General features: G+C 66.9%; 2 protein-coding genes across 2 annotated transcripts; both read left to right on the forward strand.

Annotated features, from left to right (window-relative positions):
- Window positions 1-1,826: 1,826 nt before the first annotated feature.
- OLFML2A (olfactomedin like 2A) lies at window positions 1,827-9,894 on the forward strand. The gene is made up of 8 exons (XM_059486354.1): window positions 1,827-1,944; window positions 5,757-6,020; window positions 6,285-6,392; window positions 6,500-6,685; window positions 6,920-7,178; window positions 7,802-8,023; window positions 8,190-8,375; window positions 8,593-9,894. Exons 1-8 carry the CDS (start codon window positions 1,879-1,881, stop codon window positions 9,192-9,194), a joined length of 1,893 nt encoding a protein of 630 aa, XP_059342337.1. The 5' UTR covers window positions 1,827-1,878; the 3' UTR covers window positions 9,195-9,894.
- Window positions 9,350-10,391, forward strand: LOC132082198 (keratinocyte proline-rich protein-like). Its single transcript, XM_059486355.1, has 2 exons — window positions 9,350-9,849; window positions 9,886-10,391. The coding sequence occupies exons 1-2, from the start codon at window positions 9,350-9,352 to the stop codon at window positions 10,040-10,042; spliced, it is 657 nt and encodes a 218-aa protein (XP_059342338.1). The 3' UTR covers window positions 10,043-10,391.
- Window positions 10,392-14,165: the final 3,774 nt, after the last annotated feature.

The following is a 14,165-nucleotide window of genomic DNA, read 5'->3' on the forward strand; positions in this document are numbered from 1 at the left end:
GAAGGCAAAGTAGTAAAAGGTTGTTACATCACCCATTCAAAAGACTACCACAGCCACAGGTACATCTGTCACAAGAAACAGCTACGCAAAAAACTCTCACACCTAATCTGATTAATCAAAAGAGATTTCTCTCAAAATCCCACATCTCTGGGAAAAATAGCAAATGCGGACAAGGCATTAATATTGTTGTGCTCTTAGGGACTCCAAAGCAACAGACACTTCACAAATTAAATCAGAAAGTTCAAAAAGTATTAAGGCTATATTAAAGCATTAAGAGTGTTATTAGAGCGTTATTAAAGTATCTAAGGGTATTAAGTGTCTTTCATCCAATTGGACATCTAATTAAGCGAGGAGGAATAAAGCGCTTCCAGGGACAACTCAACGTTACACATCGGGGCGCTTACAGCAGCGCCCATTTCTGCCGTTCCCACACCGCCTATCCTTCGGTACCGCCCGTATCTCGAAAACCGAGGATGCTGCTGATAAAAAGCCTCTTTTGTCCGAGCAAACCCTTTGTAGAGAACCCGAGTACCTTAAGATGGTAAAATGCAATTGTAAACCATAAAAATTGGCAGGGACATTCAAGTGCAGATGCGGCATCTGCATACGGGAAGTGTAAAAGGGTCCCAAATGGTGCCCATAAACCCGGGCAGGGACCGGCTCCGGGGCTGAGCCGAGACACCCGCGGGGCACCGGGAGCAGCCGCGGGGCACGGCCGGGACACGGCGCCGGTACCGGGACCGGGGCAGCCCCGGCGCGCCCGGCCCGAGCCGGCAGCGGCCCCGCTCCGCCGCACGCTCCCCGCGGGCCCCGGAGCACCGGGGCGAAGGCGATTGCTGCGGGGCGGGTGAGATCCGCGGGGCACGCCGCCCCGGCCCCGGGCACCGCTGCGGGCGGCGACCCCCGCGTGTCCCCGAGCGGGTCCCGGCCCCAGCCCGGGCACCGGGCACCGGGCAGGGCGGGCACGGCCCTTTGTTGCGCCCCGCGGCCGCGGAAAGTTGCGGGCCCGCATCGGGCAGGCGGAGCCCCCGGTACCGCCGGCCCCGAACCCCGGCCCGCCCGGACCCCTCGCTCTGCACTCACCGCTGCGGGGCGGCCCCTTGCTGGCGGCGCGGGGCTCCGGCAGCTCCGCGGGCGGCTCCAGCTCCATGGCGGCGCCGGGGCCGCGCCGGGCCGGGCCGGGGCTCGGCGGTCTCAGCGGCCCCGGCGGCCGCGCTGCCCCATGGCCGCTCGGGCGCTGCTGACAGCCAGGGCCGCGCCGCGCTCGGCCGGGCCGGCCGCGCCCCGCCCCCCCGGGGCACCACGGGAGCCGTAGTCCGAGCGCCGCCCGCGGGGAGCCGGGCCCGGCCCCGACGGCCGCGCCCCCGCCCCGCCCCGCGGGCTGCCCCGGGCCGGTGCACCGGGAGCGGCGGGGCGCCAGGGGGCACCCGGCGGCCGAGCCCCGAGCGCTGCCCGCGGCACCGGGAGAGGGGAACCGGGCACCGGGCACGGGGCACCGCGAGAGGGGCGAAACCGGGCAGGGGGCATAGCCTGGGGAAAGCGCACAGCCCCGGCGGGGGTCCGGGCCGCCTGCCCGGGGACACCGCCTCCCGCTCGGGGGGGGGGGGGACCGGCCAGCCCGGGGAGGGACGGGCAGCCCCGCACGGGGCACCGGCAGCCCCGGTGCGGCGGCAGCCCCGGGGCGGGCACGGCCGGCTCCACCCGGGGGAACGCGCCGCCCCCGCGCCGCTGCTGAGGCCGGTGCCGCCGGCGGGACGGGGCGGGGCGGGACGGGACGGACGGGCGGACGGGACGGGCGGCTCCTCCCCGCCGCCGGGACGGGACGGGCCGGGCCGGGCGGAGCGGCGCTCGGTGCGGGCGGTCACCGCCGCTCTCGCCATGCGGGCGCTGCTGCTCCCCGCGCTCCTGCTCCCGGCGCTGGCCGCGGTGCGCGGCGCCGCCACGGTAAGGACGGGCCGGACCGGCACCGGCACCGGCACCGACTGGGGTCGGGACCGGGATCGCGATCGCGGCCGGGAGCCGTCACGGCGGGGGTCGGAGCGGGCAGGGGCAGCCCCGTCGCTGCGGGACCGGCCCGGTGTCCCCGGCGGTCGCTGCTCTCTGTGCCCGGGAGGAGCGGCGGGGGCGCGGCCCGACACGGACGGCGGGCGGGGGTCCCGGGAGGGGTCCCGGTTCGGGTGCCGGTGCTCCCAGCGGGCGGGGGTTCGGCGCCGGCAGTGACCCGGGCTGGCAGCGCGTTCAGCGGCTGGAAGGTGCCCAAGCGCCGGCGCTGCGGTGATGGGCGCTGCAATGAGCGACTCCGTGCCAGAGAGAGCAGCCCAGACAAGCCTTCCCCGCGGGGATGGGGAGCGGGAGCGGGACCGGCAGCGGGGGGAACCCGCCTCCCCCGTGCTCAGGAGCCCTCGGTTCCAGCTGGAAGACGTCTCCCACGGGGTCAGTGGCCGTAGCGGGGCCGGGACCCCGGGACCCAGCCCAGAGCAATGGTGGTGGGAGCAACTACTGCTAGGATCACCCAATGTTAAAAAGACAGGATTTTCCAAGACATTTGGTGGGAAACGGCGCTAGCGCAGCTGTTGTCGGGCAGCACTTAGCTTGGAACAGATATCCAAAGCCTGGAATGCCCTGTTGCTGGGGTTCCCGGCGGGGTGCCAGGGGTGATGCTGGCAGGACTCGGCGATCCACGCGGTGCCGTCTCCCTGCCCGCAGGTGCTGCCTGCTGTGCTCAGAGGTGTTTTCCCCATGAGATCCCATGGGCGGGCATGCGTGTGCCACACAAACGCTTGGCACGGCTGTGTCCCCATGACTGACACGGGACGCCCAAGCAGCGCCAGCGCCGGGGCCTGGCCCCCGTCAGCCACGGCCCAGCCCTGCCAGCCCCGTTCTGCTTCAGCTGCAGGACGTGTTTGACACCTTGTGCCAAGCCTGGGAGGAGGAGGAGGAAGAGGAGGGTGACATGGTTTCCCTCCCGTGACGGGGACATGCCTCCCGGCAGCTGTGCCAGAGGCGTGCGGTGCCGCAGCTTATCAACACAGCTTGTTTTCCTCCAAGACGAGTCCTCTGGCAGCAGCCAAGGGACAGCTTTAAAGCTGGCCAAGGGTCATTGTCAAAGGTCCCGCTTTCTCCAAATAATGTCATAAACTCAGTGTTCACATGGATGCTCTTGCAAGAGGTCCCAGAAACCGGGAAAATTACCCAGCTCATAAAACTCGCAGTGAGGAAACCCTCAGCAAAGTGCAGGGACAACTCTCCCACAGCAGCCATGGGTGTGCAGCCCCGGGGACAGGGACCCGCTGGGAGGAGAGGCAGCAGCACCCTGGGCTGGGGTCTGCAGCGAGTGGGGGACCCAGGGAAGGAATCAGCAGAGCCCTGCAGGGCTGCATCAGCCCCCATCGTGGGGAGCTCACAGATTCCCACCTGGAGAAAGCACGGGCTGCCCTCTGCACCCACATCCCCAGCCACCTGTGCGCTGCTGGGAGAGGGTCTGTGGTGCCCTGGCGCGGGCTGTCCCTGCGGAGCCGGGCACAGCCGGGCAGGGGCTCACAGGGGGCACCGGCCGAGGTGCCGCGGACCCTCACAGAGGCTCCCCGCGTGGGAGCCTGGTTTTAATACTTCTTCGCTTACGGGCTCTTCTGTATAAATAGAGCATGCAGTTCCTGTTTAGGGAAGCTGGCAGACGGCGCAGCGAGGTTTAGCGTTACGGCCCCGCTGAAGGTGGGCGGCGGCCCGGGCTCGGTGCGGACACCCGCAGCGCCTTTGGCCCCGCGGCACGGACGCGGCCGGAGCCGGGCGGGTCTCGGGGAAGGGGCTGGCCCTTCGTGCCCTGGAGAGGTTCTGTGCTTCGGACACCTCCCCGCTGTCGGTGTCACAGGAGGGGATGCACAGCCAGGGTCCCCTGCTCCCGCAGAACGAGCTTCCTGCAGCGCTGCCCTGCAGAAGGCGCTGGGAGCAGGGGGTTCACAGCCGGTGGGGTCACAGCTGTGCCGGGGTCGGGCTGGGCTCCAGCAGCGGCGCCTTCACCGGGGGCTGCTGCTCTGGAACGGGGGAGCCCAGCGCGGACCTGAGTCGGGCCTGCAGTGGGGAGCATCTCCCAGGGATGCCCGCAGGGATGTGTGCTCGGCGGGCAGCACACGGATGGACACTGCCCCCCAGGACAGCCCGGGCGCTGCGGGGTGTGGGGCCGGGCTGGGAGCCGTCCTGCCTGTTTGCACAAGCGCCAGTGGCCGTGGGGGAGGTCAGGGGCCCCGGCGACGTGCGAGCCTGGCGAGGTGTTTGGGGAGGGGTCCCTGCCCCGCTCCCTGCTGAGAGCTTGATTAGATCCTGCTCAATTTACAGCCCTTTGGCGTCCTGGTGTTCCCTTCAGCCCGCAGGACCCGGTTTCCCTTTGAACGAAAGAGGGTTTTTTGAAATGCAAAATGTGTGAGGGTTTGCAGCCCTTCAGAAAGGGGGGGAAGCCCCTGGCCCCTGTGGGCTGTGAGGAGCCGGGGTCCGTGCCCAGCTCAGGGAGCCCCGGTGCCACAGCACAGCAGGAGGATCCATCCCTGTGCGGCCCTGGGCGCTGCCTGGGGGCAGGACATGGAGCCCACGGGCCTCTGCCCTTTCCCACGCCGCTCTGTGCTCCGCTGCGGTCCGGGGAGCACCGGGAGCCAGAGCTCCGCTCGTTTCCCAGCTCTGCCACCGTTCTGTTTCCCAGGATGAGTCAGAGTCCCTGTGGGCAGAGCCCTCTCCCTGCGGGGTCACCGCTCTGCCTCTCCCTGCTCTCCCACCCTCCGGGGTGCTCGGAGCAGGCACATCCCCGCCCGTGGGACACCCAGAGCGGCCTGGCCACGCTCCTGCCAGCCCTGGGGTCCCCGCAGGTGCGCGGCCGGTGGCAGGGGCTGGGAGGGACTCAGCTCCCCTGTTCCTGAGCACAGCGGGAGAAATGAGCTAAACCGGCCGAAAAGCACCCTGGGCTCTGCAGCGTGAATCGGGGCCATGTGTGGAAACAAGGGAGTCCTTGAGCCCATGCCTCGGGCCATCGCGGCAGACTGAGGGGCCGAGCTCACCCCGACGTGGCTGCATGTCACCACAAACAAGGGACCCTGTGTGGGCTCCGAGCCGCCGTGGGGGCACAGAGACACTGCTGGGTGTTCTTGTCACCATCCCTGCTCAGTCAGACACTGCTGGGTGTTCTTGCCACCATCCCTGCTCAGTCAGGCACTGCTGGGTGTTCTTGCCACCATCGCTGCTCACAGAGGCACTGCTGGGTGTTCTTGCCACCATCCCTGCTCAGTCAGGCACTGCTGGGTGTTCTTGCCACCATCCCTGCTCAGTCAGGCACTGCTGGGTGTTCTTGCCACCATCCCTGCTCACAGAGGCACTGCTGGGTGTTCTTGCCACCATCCCTGCTCACAGAGGCACTGCTGGGTGTTCTTGCCACCATCCCTGCTCACAGAGGCACTGCTGGGTGTTCTTGCCACCATCCCTGCTCTCTCAGGTCTTGCTGGAGGCTGGGAAGCAGCCATGGAAATGAGACTGAAGTACCTGGGCCACGAAGCATTGCAGGGATGAGCAGGGCCCTGGGCTTTGTCACTGCCAGCCCGGCTGCAGAGCGGTGGGACAGGGTGCTCTGGCCTAGGCAGCGCCTCTCTCCTTTGGGCACAGCCAGGGGCACTGGGAGATCTGTGGGCAAGCACCGTGAGGGGTTGGCTGTGTTGCTCCACTGGGGTTGGCCCTGCAGGACACCCAGGTGGGCACCGGGCTCATGGCGTGTCCCGCAGGCTCTGGGGGACACGGACCAGGTCCGGATGACGTCCGAGGGCTCCGACTGCCGCTGCAAGTGCATCCTGCGGCCGCTGAGCAGGGACGCCTGCAGCCGCGTCCGGAGCGGCAGCGCGCGCGTGGAGGATTTCTACACCGTGGAGACGGTGAGCTCGGGGGCTGACTGCCGGTGCTCCTGCACCGCGCCGCCCTCCTCGCTCAACCCCTGCGAGAACGAGTGGAAGATGGAGAAGCTGAAGAAGCAGGCCCCCGAGCTCTTCAAGGTATCTGTGCCGTGGTGGGACTGGGGCCAGGGCCCCTCTCCACGCTGTGCTGCCGTTCCCCTGCCCCGTGCCCCTGCCCGTGCCCTGTGCCCTGTGCCCCGTGCCCCTGCCCCGTGCCCCTGCCCATGCCCCGTGCCCCCTGTCCCGTGCCCCTGCCCTGTGCCCCGTGCCCCTACCCCATGCCCCCTGCCCCGTGCCCCTGCCCTGTGCCCTGTGACGTGCCCCAGCCCTTACCCCAGGCCCCATCCCTGTGTCCCCCTGCAGCTGCAGGCCATGGTGGACCTGCTGGAGGGAATGCTGTACAGCATGGACCTGATGAAGGTGCACTCCTACATCAGCAAGGTGGTGGCGCAGATGAACACGCTGGAGGAGGTGAGCGAGCTCCGGCAGCCCCATCCCCACAGTGCTCCCCCCTGCACAGCTCAGGAGCTCTGTGAGCCCCTGAGTGGGGCTCCAGCCTCTCCTCTCCTCTCCTGCAGACCATCAAGACCAACCTGAGCAGGGAGAATGACTTCATGAAGGAGAGTGTCCAGCACCTCACTGACCAGATGAAACGCTACGAGAACTACTCTGACATCATGATCAGCATCAAGAAGGAGATCTCCAACCTGGGCTACCAGCTGCTGCAGAAGGACGCGGCTGCCATCCCCGAGAGCAAGGCACAGGTACCCCAAGGCAGAGGTGCCCCAAGGCACAGGCACCCCAAGGCACAGGAACCCCGGGGCCCAGCCCCATGCAGGCACAGCGGGTGCTGCCAGGCAGGGCCAGGCTCCCCCAGGCTGGTGGAAGATCCTTGGGGTAACCCTGGGCTGGTGCCTGTGCCCCCTGCCTGGCACAGAGGTGGCAGGGAAGACGAGGGCACGGGAGGGCAGTGGGTGTGACCGGGCTGTGCCCCCCAGGACACGACAGGGGGCCGGGAGAAGGAGGCAGGACGGTACCCCAGCCCCCGCAAGGCCCTGGGGGACAGGGCAGCCCCCCGAGCGCCCAAGGAGAAGCCGCTGAAGCCTGAAAAGCCCAAAAAGGAGAACACCAAGGCCAAGGCGGGGTCACAGCCCACGGCCAAGCCCAAGCCCGTGGCACAGCAGCAGACTGTGGTCCGGGGCATCACCTACTACAAGGTCGGGCAGGGAGCGGCGGAGGGTCCAGCCGGGAGCCGCGGTGAGTCTGGACAGGGCAGGGATGGGGGCTGGGAGGGCACCCCTCACCGAGGGGGGGCCAGGGTGTGCCCCTGTAAACGCACTGACCCCCGGCCCCACAAACACACTGACCCCCAGCCCCACAAATGCACTGACCCCCAGCCCCACAAACACACTGACCCCCGGCCCCACAAACGCACTGACCCCCAGCCCCACAAATGCACTGACCCCCGGCCCTGCACACACACTGACCCCCAGCCCCACAAATGCACTGACCCCCGGCCCCACAAACACACTGACCCCCAGCCCCACAAATGCACTGACCCCCGGCCCTGCAAAAACACTGACCCCCGGCCCTGCACACACACTGACCCCCGGCCCCGGCCCTGCACACACACTGACCCCCGGCCCCACAAATGCACTGACCCCCAGCCCCACAAACACACTGACCCCCAGCCCCACAAATGCACTGACCCCCGGCCCTGCACACACACTGACCCCCGGCCCCGGCCCTGCACACACACTGACCCCCGGCCCCACAAATGCACTGACCCCCAGCCCCACAAACACACTGACCCCCGGCCCCACAAATGCACTGACCCCCGGCCCTGCACACACACTGACCCCTGGCTCGTCCCCCCACAGAGGGCTCTGTGAGAGGGGCGGCCGTGCCAGAGCAGCAGGAGGACAGGGGCCCCCCGCCCGCCCCAGCCGAGGGCACCCCGGCCCAGGCTGTTGCACAGGTGGAGAGCACCGTGCCCGGCAGCACGGCCGTGCCCAGCACCGCCCCGGTGCCCCGCAGCACCGCCCGCAGCGCCCCCGGGCAGGGCACCGACAGCACCGGGGACCCCGAGACACCCAACAGAGGTGGGTGAGAGGGGCGGCTGGCAGGGGGCACCCAGCCTGGAGGGCACCCAGCCCCGCGCTCCCGGTGCCCTGCCAAGCTGAGCCAGCAGGAACCTGCCGCGGCAAGGAGCAGGGGTCGGGTGCCAGGGCAGGGATAAGCCTTCCTCTTCCTCCCCCTCGCACCCAGTGAAGGAGGCGGAGTGCGAAGGCACCATCGAGGCCGTGCAGCCCCCCAGGGAGCACCACAGCTACGGGCGCAACGAGGGGGCCTGGATGAAGGACCCGGCAGCCAAGGATGACCGCATCTACGTCACCAACTACTACTATGGCAACAGCCTGGTGGAGTTCAGGAGCCTCGACAGCTTCAAGCAGGGTGAGGGGCGAGCGGCCGAGCGGGCACAGGGGCCCTGGCTGCCCCTAGGTGGGTGACACCAGCTGTGCTGGGCCCTGGGGCGGTGGGCAGCTGAGGGGAGCATCCAGAGGGCAGCAAGGGTGACACAAGGCCCCTTCTGCTGCCAGCATGCTCTGGCCGTCGTGCATGGGACCCCTGGGCTGTGGAGGGTCCCAACACCTCTCCCACCCACCCACAGGCCGCTGGAGCAACCTCTACAAGCTGCCCTACAACTGGATTGGCACGGGGCACGTGGTGTACAGGGGGGCCTTCTACTACAACCGTGCCTTCACCAAGAACATCATCAAGTACGACCTGAAGGAGCGCTACGTGGCGGGCTGGGCGCAGCTCCACGACGTGGTGTACGAGGACACCACGCCCTGGAAGTGGAGGGGCCACTCGGACATCGACTTCGCCGTGGATGAGAGCGGACTCTGGGTCATCTACCCCTCGGTGGACTATGACTACTCCCAGCACGAGGTGATCGTCCTCAGCCGGCTGGACCCCGTGGACCTCTCGGTGCGCAAGGAAACCACCTGGAAGACGGGGCTGAAGCGCAACGCCTACGGGAACTGCTTCATCATCTGTGGCATCCTCTATGCTGTGGACACCTACAGCCAGAAGGAAGGGCAGATCTCCTATGCCTTCGACACGCACACAGACACGGAGGCAGAGCTCCGGCTGCCCTTCCTCAACCACTACTCCTTCACCACGCAGGTCGACTACAACCCCAAGGAGAAGGTGCTCTATGCCTGGGACAACGGCCATCAGATGACCTACGGGCTCAGCTTCGTGGTCTGAGTGCCCGGGCGGGTCCCTCTGCACTCCTGCACCCACCCTGGCTGGGGCACCCTGACGCAGCCCGGCCCTGGCACCCCCACTCCAGCCAGGGCTGTGGCAAGAGCTCAGCTTCCCCCTCAAAACCTTCCCCATCTGCTCTGGCCACCACCTGCCCCATGCCCACCGTGCTGCAGGGCATGGGGAGCCCGTCAGAGCAGCCCCCAGCAGACAGCCACCCCTGTGACGACGTGGCCCCGGGGCCGTGGCAGCTCGGCCAGCATCGCCTTCCCGGGGCCACAGAGGAGCCCAGCCCCGCGTGGCTCTGCCGCTGCTGGCACCGCCCGCCCGCCCTGCGGCAGCGCCCCGAGCGCCTCCTGCGCTGCCCCCAGCCCGGGCACCGCGTGTGCCATCCAGCGCTGCCAGCCGTGCCAGGGCCAGTGCCAGCCCCGTGCCCCGCGCGCGCCCAGCCCCGCGGGCCCCCCACTGCCCGGCGCCCGGAACAGGTGCCAGTCGCTATTTTAGGAAGTGTGGTTAAGATGCCTTTGCTTTTGCTGATCATGAGTTTGTTATTTAAATGCATTCACTGGAGCTGTGCAAGTCCCCTTCGGCAGCAGGCATGGAGGAGCCTGCCTGGGGTGTCCTGCCTGCACAGAAACCCGCACACCTGCCCTCTCACCTGCCCTCACCCCTGCCCTCTCACCTGCCATTACACCTGCCCTCACCCCTGCCCTCTCACCTGCCCTCTCACCTGCCCACACCCCTGCCCGCACCCAGCACTGGCCAGGGCACCCTCGGGGCTCTCACTCCGTGTGAGAGGGGCTGTGAGCGCTTGGCTTGGTTTTGGTCATTTTAGACATGAGCAGTACTAAAACATAACAGATGTGAGAGCGGGCTGCGTGTGTTGTCGTTTGTCCTGGAGCTGGGCAGGGTGGGTGCTCCCCGTCCCCATCCCTCCCTGTCCCTGTCCCTGTCCCTGCCTCTGTCCCTGCCCCTTCTCCTGCCCCTGCCCCTGCCCCTGCCCTGCCCCTGCCCTGCCCCGAGCCCCCACGCTGGCCAGGCGCTGTCCCCTCTCTCGGCCGTGGGTTCTCGCCACCAAAAAGGAGCCGGCCGACTTTTCCCCTCGGCTGGTCCCTGCCAGGCTTTTATCTAGCGATCCCCAGCAAATCCCTGTACAAACACAACGGATTTCTGACATTTTTTTGTGGTAAAGTAAACTCCCAGCACATCTCTAATTCCAGGGCTTTGTTGTTCTTCCGCAGGGGCTGCCGCGGCTCCGCGCTGTGCCGGGCTGGGCTGCGGACACCCCTCCGCTCCCCTCGCTCAGAAAACACGGCAAGGGAGGAGTGAAACCCGCACGGTCAGAGCACTCGTTGTGTTCGGGCTGCGGTGGGGAGCTCCAGTCCCAGCAGCTCTTTGTGAGCCGATCCTTGCTCTGGCACGGGCCCCAGGCTGGTCCTGGTCTCTGGTCCCAGCTCAGCCGCAGGACAAGCCAGGCTGGGGAGAGCAGGGGTCCCCAAGTGGGGACGTGTGGGTGGGGGCAGGATGGGCTCCCGCTGCGACAGGAGCTGCTGACTTCCAGACATTCCTCCTGTGCGTGGCCGGCACCACCTCGGCTCATAACGTGATTAAAAGATTAAAATCTCTCAGTTCAGCAGCAAGCATCAAATGAAGCTTGAGGCAGGGATGCTGGGGGGCTGTGGTGCTCGAAGCCCCCGTGACAGCGATGTGGCGCCTGGGGAAGGGCAGCTGAGGCCATCTGGGCAGGTGGCTCTGGTGCCCAAAATCTCCTCCTGTGCTCGGTGCAGCCGGGCAGCAAGCCCTGATCCCCCCGCCCCCTTCTCAGTTACTGGCCGGGCTGGTTTGTTTGTGGTGGTTTTGCCTCCTTGCTGGCGTCCTGCTCTCCCCACGGTGCCAGCCCAGTGCTGAGCTGAGCCGGGGCTGGCCAGTCTTTGGGTGGGCAGGATGTGCAGTGGGCAGGTGGCATCCTGGCCATGGTTGCAGTCTGTTGGCACCATTGAGGGTGCACCAAAACTTCAGTTCTTGTTCCACCTCAGGAGCTGCCTCTGCCTGGATCCCCCACAGCTCAGCTGTCTGGGCACTGCCAGGCTCCAGGACCGGGGGCTTGGCAGACGGCTCTGCCTGGGACATGGTGCCCAGCCATGCCAGTAGCCCCCAGGTCATCCCCGGGGAGCAGAATGCTCAGTGCCAGCACCACAGCCCTCTTGCTGTGCCCCCACCCATTTATTGCCCATGCTGGGACGTGTTTGGTGGGAGAACGTCGGTGCCACCAGGGCCTCTGGTTAGTCTCCAGGAGCTGCGGGGAGGTGCAGGGACGTGGTGTGACATGGGGACACAGGTGCCAAGGCTGACGACCCCGAGCAGCTGTGGGAAGGGCTGGGCAGCGGGTGGTGGCCGGAGGGAAGGGAGGGGAGCCACGGCCTTGGCGGTGCCGCCGCTGACTCACTCACCAGTGGAAACAGAAACCTTTCCCAGGCTCGCAGCACCAGCTCCACAGCAGCCACCTCGCCATGGCAGCCCCTGGGGCAGGCAGGGTGCACCTGCACACACCCCTTCCCTGGCACGGCACGGCACGGCACGGCACAGAGCAGGGGCTCTCATGGCCGGGCTCTGCTCAGCCTGCTGCAGGGGCTGTCTCCATCTCCCTAGGGATGCTCAGCCGGGCTGGCTGGGAGCCAGGAGCCAGCAGGCAGCCGCCCCCAGCCCTGGGTGCCCCCAGGCGGGCGGGAGCTGTGTCTGTGCGCACACACTGCCCGCATTCATGGAGCAGCAGGACCAGGGCAGCGTGGGGCAAGTCCTCCCCCAGAGTGGCCAACAAAACGGGCATTCAGGCATTCAGGGCCAGCGCGGGCGGCTGCCCCGGGCAGACCCAGGCCATCTGTGAGGCCAGCGGGATGAGGCATTTTCCTGCCAGGCCTCACAGCCCGGGGCTTGTGATCCCAGCTGCCCCAGACACGCTGCTCGCACGCAGCCACGCAGGGCCAGCTCCCCCAGCACGCTGTGCCAGGCACGGCACACCGAGGGCACCGGGGCGGGCATGGCACACCGAGGGCACCGGGGCAGGTATGGCACACCGAGGGCACCGGGGTGGGCACGGCACACCGAGGGCACTGGGGCAGGCATGGCACACCGAGGGCACCGGGGTGGGCATGGCACACCGAGGGCACCGGGGCAGGTATGGCACACCGAGGGCACCGGGGTGGGCATGGCACACCGAGGGCACTGGGGCAGGCACGGCACACTGAGGGCACCGGGGCACGTATGGCACACCGAGGGCACTGGGGTGGGCACAGCACACCGAGGGCACCGGGGCAGGCACGGCACACCGAGGGCACTGGGGCAGGTGTGGCACACCGAGGGCACTGGGGCGGGCACGGCACACTGAGGGCACTGGGGCGGGCATGGCACACCAAGGGCACTGGGGCAGGTGTGGCACACCGAGGGCACTGGGGCAGGCATGGCACACCGAGGGCACTGGGGCAGGTGTGGCACACCGAGGGCACTGGGGCAGGCATGGCACACCGAGGGCACTGGGGCAGGTGTGGCACACCGAGGGCACTGGGGCAGGCATGGCACACCGAGGGCACTGGGGCAGGTGTGGCACACCGAGGGCACCGGGGCAGGCATGGCACACCGAGGGCACTGGGGCAGGTGTGGCACACCGAGGGCACTGGGGCAGGCACGGCACACCGAGAGCACTGGGGTGGGCACAGCTGGTCGCTCCCAAGCTCCCTGCCCACAAAGCCCTTGTCATGTCCCTCCGTGTCCCACTGTGTGCAGAAACCAGGGCCAGCCCAGTGGCAGCAGCCAAGGACTGTGCTGGAGGAGGAAGGTGACAGGAGCCGTGACAGGAGCAATGCCAGGAGCGTTAGGAGACCTGCGGATTGTCCATTGCAGCAAGCCAAGGGAGGTGGGCTTTCCTCAGCAATATTTGGTTTACAGTTGGACTCAGTCTTGAGGGTGTTTTCCATCCTAAAGGACAGTGATTATACAGCTCACATCTGCCTCTGCCCCTGTGCAGCCCCTCCTCCCCAGCCCCCAGATGCAGAATGGGGTCCAGGAGTGGGTGCTGCCAGCTCCCACTGACACCATCCCCTCCGGGCCGGTCCTGCTGTGCTGGGCAGAAACATCTGGTCCTGCTGGATGTGTTCCAGGGCACAGGGCCAGGGCTCCCTCTGCAGCAGCAGCAGCCCTGGGCCGTGCCCTGCAGCCAGCCAGCAGCTGCTCCTCTGTCCTCATCCCCACCCGGGAAATTATTTATTTGTTGAAGAACGTCTTTTCCCAGGAAACCTCTGCAGTGCTGAGGGACATCTTCAGTTACAAGGAGCAAATAAACAGTTTGAGTTTCTGAGGCTCGGCAAACACCAGTGTTAACCCAGGGCTGGCGTGGGCAGCTGGGGGGTCAGCGCTGCAGCATGGCGGGGTCCCACACCGACCCCAGAGCCTGCAGGGACACAGGGGACATGCTGTGGTCCCCACAGAGGCAGTGCACACTGGGGTGCTCTGGGGAGTGGGTGGCCCTTCCCTGGGGGTTCCTGTCCCTGGCCTCCCTCCTCTGGGGACCAGCAAGGCCAGAGAGTTCACTCAGTGCTGACAGCAGTGGCTTCTGCCAGGGAGCTGGGGCACCATGGGCACCCTCTGGGGCTGGCTGGCAAAGAGGGAACCAGCACAGACCACCGAGACCCCAGGCAGGACAGGCCTTGCTCTCACAGCAGGAACAAGAGTGTTCTCCACCTGTGCCCTGAAGGAAGCTCATCACTTCACCTCTGTGTCCTCTCAATCACTCTGTTGTTCCTGGTCACTTAAAGGGCTGCTTGTCTGCAGGACGTCTCCTGTGACAGGACAGGGCAGCTCTGATGGAAGGGCCAGACTGGTTGGTTTTGTCACACAGCTATGGGTGGATGGAGTAATTCAGCCCCAGGATTTAGTGCAGTGCCAGAAACACGTTCACCTCCTCAAATGGCCGTTGAGGGC

This window comes from Ammospiza nelsoni, chromosome 20, assembly GCF_027579445.1.
Source record: "Ammospiza nelsoni isolate bAmmNel1 chromosome 20, bAmmNel1.pri, whole genome shotgun sequence".
In the NCBI taxonomy this organism is placed as follows: Eukaryota; Metazoa; Chordata; class Aves; order Passeriformes; family Passerellidae; genus Ammospiza; species Ammospiza nelsoni.